The sequence below is a fragment of the Symphalangus syndactylus genome, chromosome 4, assembly GCF_028878055.3.
Source record: "Symphalangus syndactylus isolate Jambi chromosome 4, NHGRI_mSymSyn1-v2.1_pri, whole genome shotgun sequence".
Lineage (NCBI taxonomy): Eukaryota > Metazoa > Chordata > Mammalia > Primates > Hylobatidae > Symphalangus > Symphalangus syndactylus.
The window spans coordinates 114,008,138-114,027,155 of record NC_072426.2 but is presented as its reverse complement, the minus strand read 5'-3'; the positions used below and the strand labels follow the sequence as shown (position 1 = coordinate 114,027,155).

General features: G+C 37.1%; 2 protein-coding genes across 4 annotated transcripts in view; one reads left to right on the top strand and one right to left on the bottom strand.

The window, feature by feature from the left end:
* ELMOD2 (ELMO domain containing 2) overlaps positions 1-14,323 on the bottom strand; it is a 30,079-nt gene extending 15,756 nt beyond the window's left edge. The window contains exons 1-5 of one of the 3 annotated variants that reach the window (XM_055275978.2): positions 14,165-14,323; positions 12,858-13,009; positions 10,958-10,986; positions 2,972-3,069; positions 975-1,104 (exon numbers count right to left, since the gene is read on the bottom strand). In XM_055275978.2, the coding sequence (XP_055131953.1) occupies positions 975-1,104; positions 2,972-3,069; positions 10,958-10,986; positions 12,858-12,999 (399 nt within the window). In that variant the 5' untranslated portion in view covers positions 13,000-13,009; positions 14,165-14,323. Of the gene's footprint in view, positions 1-974; positions 1,105-2,971; positions 3,070-10,957; positions 10,987-12,857; positions 13,010-13,827 lie in introns of all 3 variants that reach the window. The other 2 variants (XM_055275977.2, XM_055275979.2) reach the window with 2 other exon arrangements.
* MGAT4D (MGAT4 family member D) overlaps positions 14,021-19,018 on the top strand; it is a 55,721-nt gene continuing 50,723 nt past the window's right edge. The window contains 1 exon segment of the mRNA XM_055273904.1: positions 14,021-14,366. Within this exon segment, the coding sequence (XP_055129879.1) occupies positions 14,021-14,366 (346 nt within the window).

Sequence of the window (19,018 nt, the reverse complement as noted above, 5' to 3'; positions counted from 1 at the left end):
AAACTCATCCATACAATAACCCTTTGAGATACATATTTGTATTATCCTCATTTAACAAAATACACTTTTAATGAAAAAAAGGGCCTTTATTGTTTTTAAACTTGTATCGCTTAGTGTTACTTAGATAGTATCAATGTTTGTTTCCACTGTATTTTTGTTATAAAGAACTCCTAATTCCAAGTGCAATGCGCTATTTTCTTTAACCATTTTAAAATAAAATTGGAATAGGTATAGAGGATGGGCAGGAGATTCAGCTCTGTTCCAGGCCCTACCATTCTAGTACTAAAGCAAATCCCTTCATCTCCCTGGTCCTTAGAATCTTCATCCCTCAAACAAAGGGACTAGTCTAGATGATCTGTAAAGCTTACTCTAGGTCTATTACTCTTTAATTTTGGCACCTCATTGGCTTTATGCATTTATACTTTAGAAATAAGAAACAGGAAAATTCTAAGTAAATAATTTTTACTCTCTTAAAGTTTACATCTTTTGTGGCATTACTTGGCAATTAACATTCCATGAGTCCCAAAAGATTGGACATAATAACCTGAAAAGGGATACACGTTTTCAATTTGTAAGTAGCTGAAAAAATGCTTAACTTATATGAGCAATTTGTATAAAAAGTAGGAGAAAAATCTGAAACTTGTAGACATGTACTTTTTGGTTGAAAAGATCTCTCTTTATAGGTTTTTATTTCAGAATTAAAAACATTAAAACAAAATTTATTTGAATATATTTATTCATATAAATATATATTCATTATATATTTATAATAATGCTTATCAGAAAATTATAAAAATAGCTAACTAAAAATCTTTCCATATCAATGAAATCCAGCATAATAAAATTCTCTAAGGGCAAAGAAACCATATAAGCCTAGCCATACAAGCCTCTAGAATTTGCAGACTTTACTTAGCTGAAGTCTGATTTATTTTTCTAGTGTTCAACAACTCCACATAAAGAAAACAGAAATTTACCTTCATGAGTAGCTCTTCATGCTGTAGGTTATCAGAATCATATGGCCTTTTCCTCACACTTTCTACATCCAAATACAGCTGTTTATAACCAGTTATCTGCAGTAAGCACATCTTCATGCAGATTTTAAAACTAAAAATGATAAAATTATTTTTAAAAAGCATACCTTCTTATCACAATAAAGTCTTTCATAGCTTGTGGTTCGTATGTCTATTTAAAAAGCATTTCCTGGCTTTCAGTTTAATATAAGACCCACCAAAGGCCTCCTTGAACACAAAACATTATGCAAAGTATTATATAGGATACAAGGCCTAGAAAGAAGGCAAGACATGGTAGGAATGGCAAACTTCACAACTATAAGGATTTGTGAAGGATTTTCTCTTCATGTTTTCTCTGGGCAATCCTATACATTCCTAAATCTTTATTGCCAGATTATCACCAGTAGACTTAATTTTCCAAGTATATATAAAACAAATAGCTCCACAACAGGTTGTCTCAGCTCTAAATACAACTGCTTCTCTTCCCTAAAGAAACATGCTCCTTCTTTAGTGTCTAGATCTATTAATGACATTGCTATCCATTAGTTCCCCAAGCTACAGCACTCCAAGTTCTGACCTGCTTCTCTCCATCACAACATGTCAAAAGATCCCCATACCCTAATCCTTTCTATCTCTGAAATGTCCTTCAAAGCAATCCTGAGAGCACTCTTTCTCTACTGTATTTATGCCTTTGTCATTTCTTGCCTGAATAACTCAAATTTCCTATTCTTTATTCCTTCTGCCAGCCTCCCACATTATCAAATCTACTCTCCATCTTCCTAAAATACATATCTAAAATTGTAGCTTGTTTGCTTAAAAACCAGAGGACAGGCCGGGCGTGGTGGCTCACGCTTGTAATCCCAGCACTTTGGGAGGCTGAGGCGGGCGGATCACGAGGTCAGGAGATCGAGACCATGGTGAAACCCTGTCCCTACTAAAAATACAAAAAAAAAAAATTAGCCGGGCGCGGTGGCAGGCACTTGTAGTCCCAGCTACTCGGAGAGGCTGAGGCAGGAGAATGGCGTGAACCCGGGAGGCGGAGCTTGCAGCGAGCCGAGATCGCGCCACTGCACTCCAGCCTGGGTGGGACAGCAAGACTCTGTCTCAAAAAAAAAAAAAAAAACCAGAGGACAACATCTACATCCTTCAGTGTGGCATAGAAGACTCTGCAATGTATCAATCTAGCATTTCACTCATTTCTCCAGCCACTACTCTGCTCATATTCAATGATCCGCTACAAATAACTCCCTATCATAATATTTCTATGTCTCTGTGCCTTGCTGGCACTGTTCCCCTACCCATTCCTCAAGGTCCAATGTAAATACCACCTCTTGGGTAGAACTATCCTCACAGTTCCCTCCTAGACCCTTCCTCGTCTCAGCTGAAATAAACTGTTCCTTCCTCTATATTCACATAGAAAATGCTGAATGAAGGAAAAAGTGTGAAATACTATGTCAATATACCAGCGCTGGGAACACAGAAATGGGATAAGTCCTCTTCTTATGAAACTTAGAATTTACAGAGGGAAGGACAAGAGTTAATCAATGACTATAGTACAATGGGTTAAATGGTATGATAGCACTATGAGATGCCACAGCGATGCACCTAACTCAGAATGGAGGAGCCTGGGAGGACTTTACTAGAGGAGGACACAGGAACTGTATTTCAAAAGACATAGTAACCAAAGTTATTAACCTTGGGGAAGTCATGGTAAGACACCTTGAAGAACGCAGATGATATACTGGCATTAGCACTGGGCTGGAAACCAAGAGATATAGGTTGTAGTCCTGATTCTATCACTGCCCTCTCTGGATCTCGACTGCTCCTCTTGTGAAGTGAGAGCGCTGAATCAGATGATCTCCATAAACCCTTCAGCTCTCAAGTGTTACAACAGTGTGTGATCTCGATACCTCACAGGCTATAAATGCATAATAAAAAAGAATAATGTAAAAAAAGCACACCTGGCATCCTTCTCAGGGTTAATATTCTTTTCCTTCATAATATCGTCTACACATTTGTCCACTTCACTCTGAACAACACATGTCGCCTTCTGTAAAACCTATTTATGTGAAAGAAAGCCAAATGAGAAAAATTCTTTGTAGCTGAAAAAGACGTAGTTGTGAGGCATTTAATCAACCTTACAAAGTAGATATTAAAAATGTAAAATAAACCCAGTTTGTTTCAACCAGTTTACTTCAAATTTTCTCTAGGGCTAAACTTATAAATAAATATATATATACAGTTTTATAATAAAAGAATAGCAACATGATGTATCAGAGGAAGGCTTCCTCAACTGAGTCAACAGGTTCTCAGCTGATGAGTTCTTAGCAAATGAGCTGCCACCGTACTGTTTATTAAGTAGATATTTTAATTATATAATAAAAATGTTTAAAAATCTTGAATGCATACGTTTAAAAAATTAAATGCAGAAAAGAGTTGAATCTCAAAATCTTGTCTCCAGAGATCACCACTGGTAACAAATTGGCATTGACAAAAACAAAATCAGATCAAATTTGAAAACTGTAGGAATTTACTGTGCATACTGAAGAACAGTTCACAAACTAAGACTTCAAATCAAAACTGGTAAGAAAAATAAAAACAGAGTCCTTAGTTTAGATATACCCCAAGGTGAGAGAGAGAGAAAGAAACAGATTTCCCCAGAGAAAAGTAAAAGGTGAGAAGAGAATGGTCAAAGATCTATTAATAACAATCAGTAAAGATACAGATATGGTCAACAAAGTCTAGCTCGTCCAATCCTGAGATAATATGGGTACAGGAAGAGTGCTGAAGCTTAAATACCAGCACTGGTAAAAGGACTACCTTCGTCATGGGTAGACATGGCAAAAGCCATACCTTTTGCATGTATTACAAACTCCTAAAACATTAAAAATCCATTTCAATGTCACCTCCTCTGTGAAGTCTTCCCCAGCCCTAGAGTTACCTACTTCTTTTCAGTCATACTTCAGTTAGAGAGCACTGACCACACCATATTTTCTCTATGTTCTCCACCAGCATTTGTCTCTCTTATTTACTCTTATATCTTGAGCGTCTAGCATAGCACATTACTGATTATATGCTCAAAACTGTTAAACATATGCTACCACCATAGCTTAGCTGTGTACACATAAATGGAATCAAAGTATGTACTCTTTTGTGTCTGGCTTCTTTTGTTCAACATAACGTTTCTAGGATTCATCCACATTCTTACTCATATCCACATTCTTTCTCATATCTGTAATTTGTCCCTTTTAATTGCTGAGTTGTATTGCATGAATATACCTCAATTTGCTTATTCATTCTCCTGGTACTAGAAATTTGCATTGTTCCCAGTTTGGGACTATATTATACTTTTGGTAAATATACATTTTCATTTTTTAGACACCTAAGAGTGAAATTACTAGGGCAGTATGTGTTTAACTTTCAATGAAATTGCCAAAACCACTTTCCAAAGTGATAATTTCATCTTCTACCCCAACTGGTATTTGCAACATCAGTGTTGTTAGTCTATTTCATTTAGGTAACTTTTAGGTAGGTAGTGTCCTCTCATTGTGATTTTCATTTGCATTTCCCTGATGACTAATAATGCTGAGCACTTTTCCAAGTGTGTATACACGCACCCACACACACATATACACCTTTGTCAAGTGACTGTTCAAAGCTCTTGCCCATTAAAAATTCTGTTGCCTTTTTATTACTGAGTTATAAAAGTTATTTACTAGACACAAGTCCCTTATCAGACACATATGCTGCAAATACATTCTCAGTCTGTGGCCTGCCTTCCTTTCCTTAAAGGTATCTTTGATAAGCAGTTTTATTTTGATGAAGTTTAACTTTTCAATTTTTTTAAGTGGCAGCATAACCCAAGGTGGAAGATATTCTCCTATGCTTGCTTTCAGAAACTTTAAAGTTTTAGCTTAAACATAGGTCTAACACCCATATTAAATCAGTTTTCATGTATGGTAAGATATTGAAGTTGAGGTTTGTTTTTTCCCCCATATATACCCAGTTGTTCCAGCACTATTTATTGAAAAGACTTTCTTCTCCTCATTGAATTGCTTTGATACCCTTGTTAAAAATTATATGACATATTAGGTGTGGTCAATTTCTATTCTCTCATCTATTACATTCATCTTTTGACTAGAAAGTCTTAAAGTCGGGTAGTAGGGGTCCTTTTAGAAGATTATGTGGGCTGTTCTAGGTTCCTTCCATTTGCTTATAAACTTTAGAATGAGCTTGTCAGAATCTTCAAAAGTAGTTAGCAGGGGTTTTTACTGGAACTGCATTGAATCCAAAAATCAATTTGGGAATTAACATCTTAATACTGAGTCCTCCAATGCATGAATACAGTGTATGGTTCCATCTTCATCTTTCTCAGCAATCTTCTCTGAGAGTTTTAGTGCAGAAGTCTTATGCATCTTTCATTAAATTTAGCCCTGAATATTTTATGTTTTCTGGATGTTTTGTAAGTGGTATTGTTCTTTATTTTCCAAAAGTTTGTTGCTAACATACAGTAGTATACCATGTCCTGTAACACTATTAAATTCATTTACTAATGATGTCGGTAGTTTTTGTAGATTTCTTAGGCTTTTCTACATTCACAAAGTATGTCATCTGTTAATATAATTTATTTCTTTCCAATCATTATGTCTTACATTGCTTCTTCTTGCCTTACTGCACTACGTAGGATCTCTAGTATGATGCTGAATAAAAGCAGAGAAAGTACATATATTTGTCTTGTTCCCAGTTGAATGTGGTGAGCATTCAATAATTGTGTTATGTATCATGTTAGCTGCAGGTTTTTCACAGCCTTTCATAGGTTGAGAAAGTTCCTTCTATGCCTAGTTGAGATTTTTTAATCATGAATTGGTACTGAATTCTGTCAGTAACAGTTTTTCAGTATCTGCTGAAATGTTCATATTTTTCTGATTTACTCTGTTAATGTGGTAAATTACATACATTGATTCTGAAAACTCAACATGACAAGCCGGGTGCGATGGCTCATGCCTGTAATCCCAGCACCTTGAGAGGCAGAGGTGGGTGGATCACCTGACGTCAGGAGTTTGAGACCAGCCTGGGAAACATGGTAAAACTCTGTCTCTACTAAAAATACAAAAATTAGCCAGGCATGGTGGTGTGCACCTGCAACCCCAGCTACTCGAAAGACTGAGGTGAGAGAACTGCTTGAACCTGGGAGGTGGAGGTTGCAGTGAGCCGAGATCACGCCACTGCATACCAGACTGGTCAACAGAGCAAGGCTCTGTAACAACAACAACAAAAAAACTCAACATGACGTATTATCCTTTTTATGTATTACTGGGATCAATTTGCTAGCATTCTGTTAAGGACTTTTGCACCTATATTCATGAAGGACATTGAACTGTAATTTTCACATATTATATTGTCTATGTCTGGCTTTAGTATCAAGATGATACTGGCCCCACAAAGTGTGTTTCTTTCTATTCTGTTTCCTAGCAGTTAATGTAATAGTGGTATTATTTCCTCTTCCTTAAATGTTTAACACTTCACTGGTGAAGCCAAGATTGGAGATTTGTGAAAAAATTTTAAATTACAGTTTCTATTTCTTTTTTAAGTATATTACTATTTAGATTTTTTTTATCTCTTTTTGTGTTAGTTTGGTAAGTTGTTTTTCAAGGACTTTGTCCATTTCGTGTAAAATCAAACAATTTACTGGCATAAAGTTGTTCATAGAATCCCCTTATTATACTTTGAATGGCTATAGGCTGTAGTGGAAAAGTAGAGGCCCAAAAATGCAAATGTGCATCACTATAGCATTAAAAGAAAACTAAACTAATGCCATAAAATGTATTTATTATTCGACTATTTAACAGCTACATTATTATTATTTAAAACCTAAGACGGCAGCTGCAATAAAAAGACAGCCACCAAAAACACTAATAGATTGCCAAAGTATTCCTCCCTAACTTTCAGAAATTCAAATGCCTGTATATACATAAGTACAGTGGAGCTTTGCTACATTGTCATATATTGCATGGGAGCCAGACTTCTTAGCAGAATATTGAATTAGACTCCTCAAATTCTAATAAGTCGTTTTGTTTACAAATCCCGAAGTTTAGTAACCCTTAATATCTAATTGATAAATAATCCTTAATCGAAAATATAAGCAAATAAGATTCAATTTGTAACGAAGAAAGAATGCACACTGTGGAATAGTGCACAATCCAACAGGATCATACTTCAAGATCACTGCTTTAGGGAATCACTCTGAATAGATTAAAATCACTTTTATTCACAGCAATCATTGGCAATGCTAAGTAATCTGAAGTACCAAAGAGGTTTTCATGAATATCAAACTTCTAAAATGATTATGGTATATATTGGCTTAATTACACTATCATTAATATTATTAGTAACCACTATTTGTTGAATACTTATCAAGTATTGGGCATTCTCTTAGACTGTTCTCATAGTAATATCTCTAATTTCAAAACAACTATGTGGGTATGAATAGCTTTTAGAATGAGAAAATAAGTAACTTGTACAAACAACTGGTAATTGATATCAGGATTTGAACCCAGACTTTTTTATTGAATAAAAATGTAATTAGGCAAACCGAAATATCACAAAATGAGAAACAGATTTACCCTACAAAGTAAATGGAATATACAAATTAGGTGCAATATACACATAAATTATATTTTTAAATTGATAAGGCTACTTCTGTTTATTGGCAAGTTTGCCTTAGATTTAAAACCTTAAAAGAATAAATCGTAAGTGATTTAATTTCAGTATTTACCAATTTGTTGACTATTCTCTTTGCAGGATGCCCTCCAAAGTACTATTAGCAATTTCTATTTTCGAATAATGAAGTTTATAAGAATACAATTATAATGTTTACTTTTTAAGTGAACTTTTTAATAGCAAGCAACAGAGGTAAAAAATAATGAACATTTTATTTTTCTTTAACTTGTAACCACTACTTTAAAATCCCCAAACACTCTAGTCTACATTTACCTCTTCCTTCTCTAAACTTGTTTACAATTACATTCAATTCCAGTCTTCTTTTGTATATTTTTTGAATATCTCAAAGACCCTGGTTGAATATTGAACATGTGGTAGTCATTTAAATCCTTGAATGGATTTGACCAAGGCACTGGAGTTCTTAAATGTAGCATCTTATGTATTGTTCCACTTAAGCTTGGCATGATTTTACCACACATACAACCCCATTAATAAATTCTGTGACCAAAACTGTTGTTACAAATGCAGTTATAACAATTACACTGATAGATGTGATACTGAGTCCCCAGTTCCAGAACCTCTACAGTAAATTAGTAAATAAAAGACACTACACACTCTATTCTGAAAAAAGTAAATTTTCATTTACTTATTATTCTTTATCCTCTTATTTTTCTCACTTATTTATTCATTCACTCAATAAATATTCAGATTCCTTATCACGTTCCAGGCACTGTTTCAGGTACTAGAAAAACATCAGTGAACAAAACAACAACCAAAAAAACCAAACAATGCCTTTTTCTTTTCAGTAATGGAAAAATAAATAAGTAAAATATTTAGTTTGCTAGTGATGGTCTGTGCTATAGTGAAACAATTAAGGAAAGTGGATCATAAAGAGAGACAAAGGTATACCCTTAGGTAGAGAATGGTCATGGAAAATCTCATAGAGAATGTCATAACTGAGCAAAAATCTGAAAATGAGGAAGTGAGCTAAGCTTTTAAGTGGAAGAAGATAATTCTACTTTAACAGAAGACCTGGTGCAAAGGTCATAAACCAGAAGCATGCTGATGTGTTTGGAAAATAACAGGCAGCACAGTGGTGATGACCAGCGAGCAAGGCAAGAACAGTAGCAGATAAAGTCAGAAAGTAATGAAGGGGACCAGATAAGTTTTAGTGGACAGCAGTGGCAGTGTTGGTCAACTTCCAGGCTGAGAGATGTCAAGGTATTTGGAGGAATACACTACTGAAAAATTTGGTTGGAAGCTGGGGATTGTGGGTATAACATAAAGAGCTCAGCTATGGTTTTACTCTCTTTATAATGTCGAGGCTTAAAGAAAACAGGTTTCACATAACAATTCATTCTAGAGGGTCCAGCACCCAAACTGTTCCAAACCAACTTGTTTAAGGTCAATTTGAAAAATGCACACAGTTTCCTACAGAAACAAAGTTAAAGCAGTTATGATCCACAGTAGTCCCCAGACAGCATACTAATATGCTATTAGTGCCTCAAGACACTGCCCCCACTGGCAGGAACAGCTGCAGCAGTATCACCTGGGAACATGTTAGAAATGCAATCAGAACCAGATCAGAAATTCCGGGGATGGGGCCCAATAATCTGTGTTTTAACAGGCCTCCAGAAGATTTTGATTCTTCCTTAAGTTTAAGAACTACTTTTGTAATGGACCTGAAATATAACACCTCCCCAAGTGCATCTGCTACAATTTCTAATATTGTTACTTTGGGAAACTGCATCCTACGTTTCAAATAAAGGAACTATATAAATAGATAAGGTATAAATAAATTTTGAGAACCAGCAACTTGTTAGCTTTCAGGACCTCCATATCCTCATTTTAAAAAATATATTAATCACTCTAACAATTCTGAACAAAGGAGTGTAACTCTGGACTCTACCCCCAAATATTCACTTATATGTATGAGTTATTCTTACATAGACCATTCTTAAAGAGTATAACTAAATCATTAAAGTACCTATTTTAAAGGTTACTCTTCAGAACATAACAGATATGCTTGCAACTCTCAAGAAGGTCTATTTTATTTCTGGCATGATTCATATTACTAGACAGTAGCAAATCAACATTTTTTACCTTGAGCCACATTTTACATCCTGATCAAGAAAAAACATTCATGTGGATGTCTAAAATACACACAGATGTATGCAGAAATAATTTAAATAATTATAATAGTATAAAAAATTCCTAAAATATATTTAACCATATTATGACCAATGGTTTCTAAATATTTTCTATTCTATTCCTATTATTGTTTAATACTGGTTGTGTTCTATTATGGGATTTCAAATAATGGTCTAGATGACCCGTATTCTATCCTTGCCACACCAAATAATCTACGTGTAGACAAAATTGTGAACTACAATAGGGAAGTAACAGCATGTGGTAGACTGAATTATTGGTCCCAATTCTTCATTACCCTGTAACTGAATTATACAACCTACTCCCTACCATAGCCTTATGGTGGGCACATCATATTTCTCCACCCCTTGACTTGGGCTTGGTCATGTAACTTGTTTTAACTAACGGGTTGCTAACAGACATGACACAAAGAGACTTAAAATACGTTTGTGTAGTTGAGCCTTCAGTTATCCACAGTGAAAACATTCACCAGGTACCTGTTAACCCCCAACCTGAGTCCCAGATGAGACAAATGGAATAGACAGGAACTTGGCCCTAGCTTGAAGTAAGGCTTCTACGGTTGACCCACAGACATATGAGCAAGAAATAATATATCGTCTTATGCCCCTGAGATTTTATAATAGTTTGTTACATAGCAAAAGCTGACTAATACATAGCATGAATTATGACTTATTTTAGCTCAAAAGGTACACAACCTAGGGTTTTCTCTAACTATCCTAAGTTGCTTTTCTCTCATATAATCTATCCTGAGGACACAGTCTAAAAGATGACTTTCCTCCTAAGGCCCTGCTTTCCCAAAAGCTATCAACTCTTAAAGCAAAATAAACAAGTAAAACCTCAGAACAGGACAAATTATTCAAGCATTTTCTTTGAAACACACATGAAAAACACACACATATAGAGAAATGTTTGAAAACAGAGTATTACCTCTAAAGGGGGAAAATTTCACTCAATGTTCCTTATAGAAAACACTCTTCTAGCAGGGCACTTTTTATTTTTTTAAGAAAAAATATGTCCAAGTTAAGTTTTCTAGAGTTACTACCTTTATGTTATCCTACCTTATTCTTGGAGTATGTCAAGGAATTTTCTGAAATGACAAAAATAAAGATGTTATCACTTAAATGCTGTTTGTGAATTACCCTATAATAAACAACCAGTAAAAATATCGAACCAGTAATAAACTAATAGTTCCAGGAGATCTAATTTCTATGTAACAGCAAGCATTTTAAAATTTCATCTTACAGTATAAATATACGATTTCAAAAAACTCAACCAAACACAACATACCTATTCAAAGGGGTGACACCAACCTCATTACCTGGGGTCATGTGTTTCTGTTTAGATGCCAAAGTGTCTACTAACCACTGCAAATTCACCCATAATTGTGTCACAGTAGCTCAGGTCCCAGAAACTCATCTTAAGACTACAATGAGAGTGTTCTCTACTGCATTTTCATTTGTTAGCCTGAGCCTTTAGATTTGAGGTGATAGCAACCAAATCGCACAACAAATGGGCAAGGACTTCAGATTATCTTGTCAACCCTTCTCACCAGACAAATAGCTTCTCCATTCCTGGTTTCTATATCAAGAATCACAGGAACATTTTTATTGGTCTGTTTAAAAAATTTCCTGGCACATTTACAAATAATATTCTTTTCTCAGCAATTTGAAAAATGTAACAAATGCCTTTATATATATTCTTCCCCCACACTATAAAACACCAACCCATACTGCCTGAAGAGATTTCTTATCAAGAGGTACTTTGTTCTTTTGAGTAGTCAAAAGGGCAAATTAAAAGAGCAGCAATAATTTAAGTCAACCATGAAGTTGTAAGAAAACTAGGAAAGTAATTAAACTTAATCAACGAGCTGCCCTGAGGCAGCTTCTGTCTGTCATTCTTCCGATGTTGTCTTGGATACAGGTTCCAATTGCCAATACTCCACTCTCTCAACCTGACAGGGGTTGATTTCTCAGTCGAAGCACACTTGATCAACACAAAAGGAAATCTGGCTAATTCACAATTTTCCGTTTAACACAGAGAGCATGAGCTAGAGCACTTCTCTGCTCTTCCTTACTCTGGCTGAAAAGAAGCGACTTCAAACCACAGTTCTTACTCATCCGTGTTCAAATTTTACAGTAAAATTTTCAATGAAGCACTGAAAACTGATGTATTTTAGAAAGCAACAGAGCAACACCGTTCAACAGAAATATAACACGAGCCAAGATGTGACCCATTTGTGTACTTTGAAATTCTCTATAGCCACATTAAAGTAAAAAGAAACAGATAAAATTTTAATATATTTTAAACCCAACATATCCAAAATATTACCATTTCAACATATAAAGAATATAAACAATTACTGAGACTTTTTACATTTTCTTATAAGTCTTTGAAATACAGTTTATATTTTACACTTACAGCACATCTCAATTTAGACTAGCCACATTTCAAATGCTCAATATAATGTGGCTATTGGCTACGGTATTGGACAGTTGAGAATGAGTCCAATAATCTTTCCTAGAGACCACTGGATACATAATTACGGGCCTTTCATAAGTAACAGTAAGAAAGTAAAAGACTGATGAAGGACGCTAAGTATAAAAATGGATCTAGACTGAGGCACTCATTCTTCCCACCATATGAGTGAAAATTTCAAAGGGATTATATAAGTATAGAAATTTTTCACCAGAAAATAGGTTGCAACTATAATCTAAGGAATAACTGATAAACTTCAGGAGCCAGAGAAGATAATTCTTTCCACACATAAGCAATTAAATAGCCACTTTCTAAATTCATACAATTTTAGAGCTGAAGGAGTCAAAGCGGGACTTCAGAGCTTATGAAATTCAGTTTAAGTGACTTGTCAGGATACACAAGAAATACATCTGTCACTGTGAGTACAGAGAAAAATATTCAGTTAAACTTTTATTAGTACATTTTCTTTTTGAACAACATTACCTATCCTGTGTGTCCTTTGTGCGCCTACATAGGTATCAAATATTCGCTGCAATTCACACTTCCCAGTCATCTGTCGTAATAGCCATTTCATCCAAAATCGAAAAAAGTGCCCATAGAAGAACTCCCACAAAGAAACAAACATTTTTTTTTTCCTGGAGGAGGGAAATATACAAGACAAGCTTAATGACCTTAAACAGAATTTTAAAATTTAAAAAATTAGTTTATACAACTGATCAAATCTCAAATTATGTATCTATTATTTCATTGTGTCTGTTTTGTGACAGTGTTTAGGCATCTAAAAACAATGGCAGGTGTAATACATACCGCTTAGATTAATTAAATGATGATCAAATGGCCAATTTATCACTTTTTCAAAACTAAAATTCAAACAAAGTACTCAAACTATTCAATGGCTTGAAAGAATAACAGAATCGTTTGCACTTTTTGCTAAATAATTGTATTTCATATCTTAGTTTCCTAATTTCCCATTCTTTGAGAACTGGGGCTCAACAGTTCAAGATCAAGAGGACCCCAACTAATCAACAATTAAAATATATACCAAAACATCAGAATTATTTTTATAGAATACGCTCTTCTTATCCCATGTGGATAATTCGTTACAACTGTCCCAGTCAGGTGATGCCAGCAAATAAAACTCTACAGACTTAAGTATACAAGTTGAACACTGAGTATATAACACCTTAGCTCATTCTTGATTTTCCATTCAATAGGTCAAGGGCAGAAATACTAACAAGTTTTTGTTTTGTTTTTTTTAAGTACACACTCGATACAACTGTATCTTATGCCATAAGAAAATTCTTCAGCTTCTAAATGAAAAAGTCAGGGAGAAACTAGTGAGAGGGAAATACTTAAAAACAAAATTGCTCGTCTCCTTCCTGCCTTAAACATTCCCACAGACACGTCATCTCTGGACTTAGGGCCTGAGGAGGGACTGTCAAGTTCGAAGTACCCGCAGGTCAGTGCAGAAACAGCGCATAGTACAGCTGGGTTGATCATTATCTTGAAAACCAAGCCATCTAGTCCGCGCTCATTAGGACAAAAGCGCAGAACTGCCGAGCAGAGGGGATGCACGCCTAGCGGCGCCTGAGCACCCCAGGGCTCTGGGCGTCGCTGCGCCGACCCCCCTCGCGCGCCGCCCGCGAATGGGAGGGCAGGGCTCGCACAAAGACCCGCCGGCCCAGGAGCCCCCGGGTTCCCGCAGAACCCCGCGGGGCTTGCGAGCCCGCGCGCTCTCAGCGCAGCTGCACCGATGCAGCCGGGGCAAGAGGAAAAGAAACAGCAGCCACCTCACAGGAGCGGAAGAACTAGGGGGAGCAGGAGCTGCCTCGGTTTCCCCACTGCAAACAGCCGGCAACGGAAACGACGGAACTCTCCCTGCAAGCACCGCGACCCGGAAGTCAGGGAGCGAGGCCGCGGACCCGCCTTCCCAGGGCCACTGCCCGCCCCGCCCCTCCGGCCTCTTCCGATTGGCCCGCGCTCCACCTATTGGTAACGCTGGAGAGAGGTCGAGCTGAGTGGCCCAGGCACCAGGGCTCAGATACTAGGGACGCCCGGACGGTTTCCCTGGCAACGGCGGCCAGGAGCCCCGCCCCGCGCCAGAGTAGCGTCTCCCGGCGCTGCGCTGGAGACTTTTCCCTACTTGAACCTCAGGTCGTTAGCGCAGGTTGACACCTTGTACTATTCCTCGGCTCCAAGCGCGGAAGAAACCCTGTGCTTACGGTAACTTATAGTGCCTTAGTTACAAAAGCAATTTCATCTGCACTGAAGCTTAATTCTGTGAAGTAATTATGAATAACTCCACTTTATGCACGAGGAAAGGGAACGAGCTACTTGACTGTGGCCAATACGTGGCAGATGAGGAAAGTCCATGTGTTGAGAAAAGAAGTTTGGACTTTATCCTATAATACTATAGGTCTAAAAGTTAATTTATCAAATGTTTATTCCCTAACTGGTTGTTTTTGTTGAAAAAGTAATTTCGTGATTACTTTTTAAAAACTTCAAGCAGTAAGTTTCTTAATTCAACAAGTATTTGTTGATTGTTAGCACAGGCAGTGTTCCAAAAGGCAGTCAAACACGAAACAAACAGCCAAATATTTAATCTGTCAGATGCTACTAAATGTTAAGGGTATAGGAGTTGTTAGCTAAGGGGTAGTGGGGAGTCTGTGGGGGAAGTCATTGCATACAGTGTGGTCAAGGAAGTCTCATTATTAACGTGGCATTTTGGCCTCATTGAATGAAGTAAGGGAGTTTACTGTGGGAATATCTGGAGGGAGAGTGATCCAGGCACCAGAATGACAAATGCAAAGACCTTGAATTGGGAGCGTTTTTGAAATGTTGGAGGAAGAGTAAGAAGGCTGGGGTGGCTGGAGGAGAAAGAGCAAGAGGGAGAGTAGAATATAAATACAAAGGACAACTGATATTGAAAACAAATTCCCCCATCCACCAAAAACTCCTGATACCTCAGTCACCTTGCTCAGAAGCAACCAGAATTACTTTATTGTTTCTAATTCCAAAAATATTATATGCAAGTGTATATATGTACATTCCTTCCAACTCCTTGAATTGAAGCAAATGATACATGCTTTCCCACATCTCAACCGGCATTTAAAAAATGGACTAATTGTAGAACACTAGCCATGTGCAGGGTGCATAAGCCATCATCCCTGTCCCATACCCACAATGAACTTGGTAATGAAGTCTGGATAGACACTATAATAGTAAAATCACAGAATCCTAAATCTTACAGAGAACATATAACTATCATCTAATGTAATTTTTAGTTATAGATTAAAAGATTTAGAAAGGCAAAGTGCACAGCCAATTTGGCAAATTGAGATATAAACTACTATTTCAGGAGGATCTCCATTATTACACAAACTTTTACATAGTAGAAGGTGAGATAATTCTATATGTAATCCTTTTGCCTTTTCAAAGTGCTATACTGAGTGTAGGCAGTGCAGTAGAGGAACTCTCTCCTCCTTGTTTCCCTGCTGCCTGTTTGCCCACTTCCATTTATGTCTTTCCCCATGAGAAGAGAATGCTAATATGTTTTGTCAGAGCCTGAGAAATTGATTAAGCTGCATTTATTGTAAGCAGGGTCACTGTACATTAAAACTTCTTATGCATAATTTTTGCCTCTTCCCTTTTCCACTAATTCACTTGCATGTAACTGGCAGATACATTAAACCAATCCTGTTTCTCAGGAAAGATTGTCCATCTCTATTTCTTATTCTCTTTGGTTTTCTTCTTTCTTGTGGCTAGCTAAAGGCTAGTTATATCCTAAGATTAAGATTCTGATTTCATGGAGAAAGTGGGACCTTCTCCATCTAGGTCCCTAGGTCTCTCAACCTGTATGCATCTACCTGGCCTTATCAGATACACCTACATACAAACCAAAGGCAATAGTGGTATGAAATTTGGTTATATTTTTTAGTAGTACTGAGGAATCTCTGCTTTCTTGGATTCTCAGACTAAACAGACATGGAACTGTTGATTTTAGAAACTGCTTAATGGAAACAGTTCTTTGGTATGACTGTTAATCATCAACTTGTCACAGTGTTCAGTATTTGATCCACAGAAGACCCAAATTAAATATCAATGCCCCTTTGGGAGTGTGTGATGTCTGAAATACCTTAAATTTATACTGAAAAGGAAAATTTTATATCCATTTTGTTAACAGTGAAACTGTTGCTTCTGTGGAAGCATTAAAAATATAAAGGGCAGTGGCAACCCTGCTTGGTTTTATGATGATTAGTGTTGAGCTTCCCTGAATAATATGCCTCTGCCCTGAACTATTGTAGACATTGTGATTAGGGGGAACCTCATGCACAGGTTCCCAGTATGATACTTTTAGTGAGAAAACAAGGATTCGAATAAACAGAATGCCAAGGCAGATTTGTTCTCACAGCTACTGATAATGGGCTTTATCAATAAAAAGAAAGTTTAAGCTGTTCAGAAGAAAGTTAATGGGCTGGGGTGAAGATACTGACCAGAATAAGAGAAATAAACATTTAATCAGGTAGAATGATCTTTAAAAATTTTCTGAAGGGCAAGTGAGGGGAGGGAATAGAGAAGGAAGAAATTGATAGGATCCTACAAAGGGTTTGACAGCACATTAACAATAGCTTAGAGAAGGGAAACCTACTTTAGCTCCTGCATCCACCTCACCTAACCTACCCTATCAGATCTGTTGCAATTATCCCAGCCTGGAGGAGTATAAAGCCAGCAATGATGAAAAAATAGGAAAATAAAGTGTGTTTAGCACAGGGTAATGATTTTAGCTTGTCTACTAAGGTTGTGGGTAAAAGGATAAATAACAAGGGAAGGATGGGCATAGTGGCATGTATCTATAATCCCAGCACTTTGGGAGGCTGAGGCAGGAAGATCAGTAGAGCTCAGGAGTTCAAGACCAGCCTAGTGAGACCTCTTCTCTACAAAAAATAAAAAAAATTAGTCAGGTGTGGTGGTGCACACCTGGAGCCCCAGCTACTTGGGAGGCTAAGGTGGGATCACTTGAGCCTGGGAAGTCAAGGCTACAGTGATCCATGATGGCACCACTGCACTCTAGCCTGGGAAACAGAATGAAACCCTGTCTGAAAAAAAAAATTAAAGAAAAAGAAAAACTTGAGAGAGAAGAAATCCTCATATGACCCCTGGCAGGGGGTCCAAGGTTGTATGATATAAGTTAATGTTGAGTGGCAGAGGATAGTGGAAACCTTTTTTGGAATTATTAGATGTACTATAATAGCAGGGGAATAAAAAGACAATATTAAGGTATGAAAATGGAAGTTTGGAGTGTATCGAAATACTACAGTAGATAGCACCAGAATCACTGTGAAGCTACAGATGAAGAAATAAAAAACAAAAATCAAATTCCTGCCTTTACCTGTGGTGATGGAAAGCCAAACTCAGTAAAACGTTTGAAGATATTTATTCTGAGCCACACGTGAGGACCATCACCTGTGACATACCCCCCCCCGCCCCGGAGGTCTGAGAACATGTACCCAAGGCCACTGGGTTACAACTTTATACATTTTAGGGAGACATAAGACATCAATCAATATATGTCAGGTATATATTGGCTTGGTCTAGAAACGTGGGAGAATTTGAAGTTCTGGTGGGGAGGGGCTTATAGGTCATAGGTAGATTCAAAGATTTTCTAATTGGTAATTGCTTGAAAGAGTTGAGTTATTATCTAAAGACCTAGAATCAACAGAAAGTGGTGTCTGGGTTAAGATAAGGGATCGTGGAGACCAAGGTTCTTATTATGTAGATGAAATCTCATAGGTGGCCACCCTTAGAGGCAATAAATGGCAAATGTTTTCTATTTAGACATTTAAAAGGTGCTAGACTCTCAGCTAATCTCTTTAGGATCAGAAAAACACCTGGAAAGGGAAGGAGATTCTCTACAGAATGCAAATTTGCCCATAAGAAACAGCTTTGCAGGGCCATCTCAGAATATTTTGGGGTAAAATACTTTGATACTTCCAGGGCCTGCTATATCTGTTGTGTGATGCTATACTAGAGTAAGGTTGGAATTTGGTATCGTACTGCTACAAAGAGTCTGCTTTTTCAGTCTTAAGATCTCTGTTTTTAGTATTAATGCTGATCAGTTGTGCCTGAATTCCAAAGGAGGAGAGTATAATGAAGGATGTTTGACCCCCAACTTCCCATCATGAGCTTAACTAGTTTTTCAGGTTTCTTTGACATCCGCTTGACCAAGAGGAGGGGTCCATTCAGTTGGTTGCAGGGGCTTAGAATTTTGTTTTTGATCTACACCTGAATATGTAATGAGAATGGATGTGATGAAAGGTCTTGTCCTTACCAGCTTAAAGCCAAGCAAAATGTCTTTAAAAGATAGAGAAGTCTGCCCTCCACTTGGTTTTAATTAGTCAGGCAATATGGAAGCCCTGCGACTCGCACAAACCCTCCTTTGTAGTAAATAATCAGACAGTGTCAGATTCTGGAAGGACACGAGAAATCTTATCTTTCATTAAGAAACAATGGGAGGGAAAGTGCTAATCCCCACTAATGCTTTCTATTAATCCTATGTGGCCCAGGAGAAAAAGAACAAGCTTTGGAGAGAACAGTTAAATATCATGATTTAAATAAGGTAGTTCCCATGATTTAAACAAGTGTCT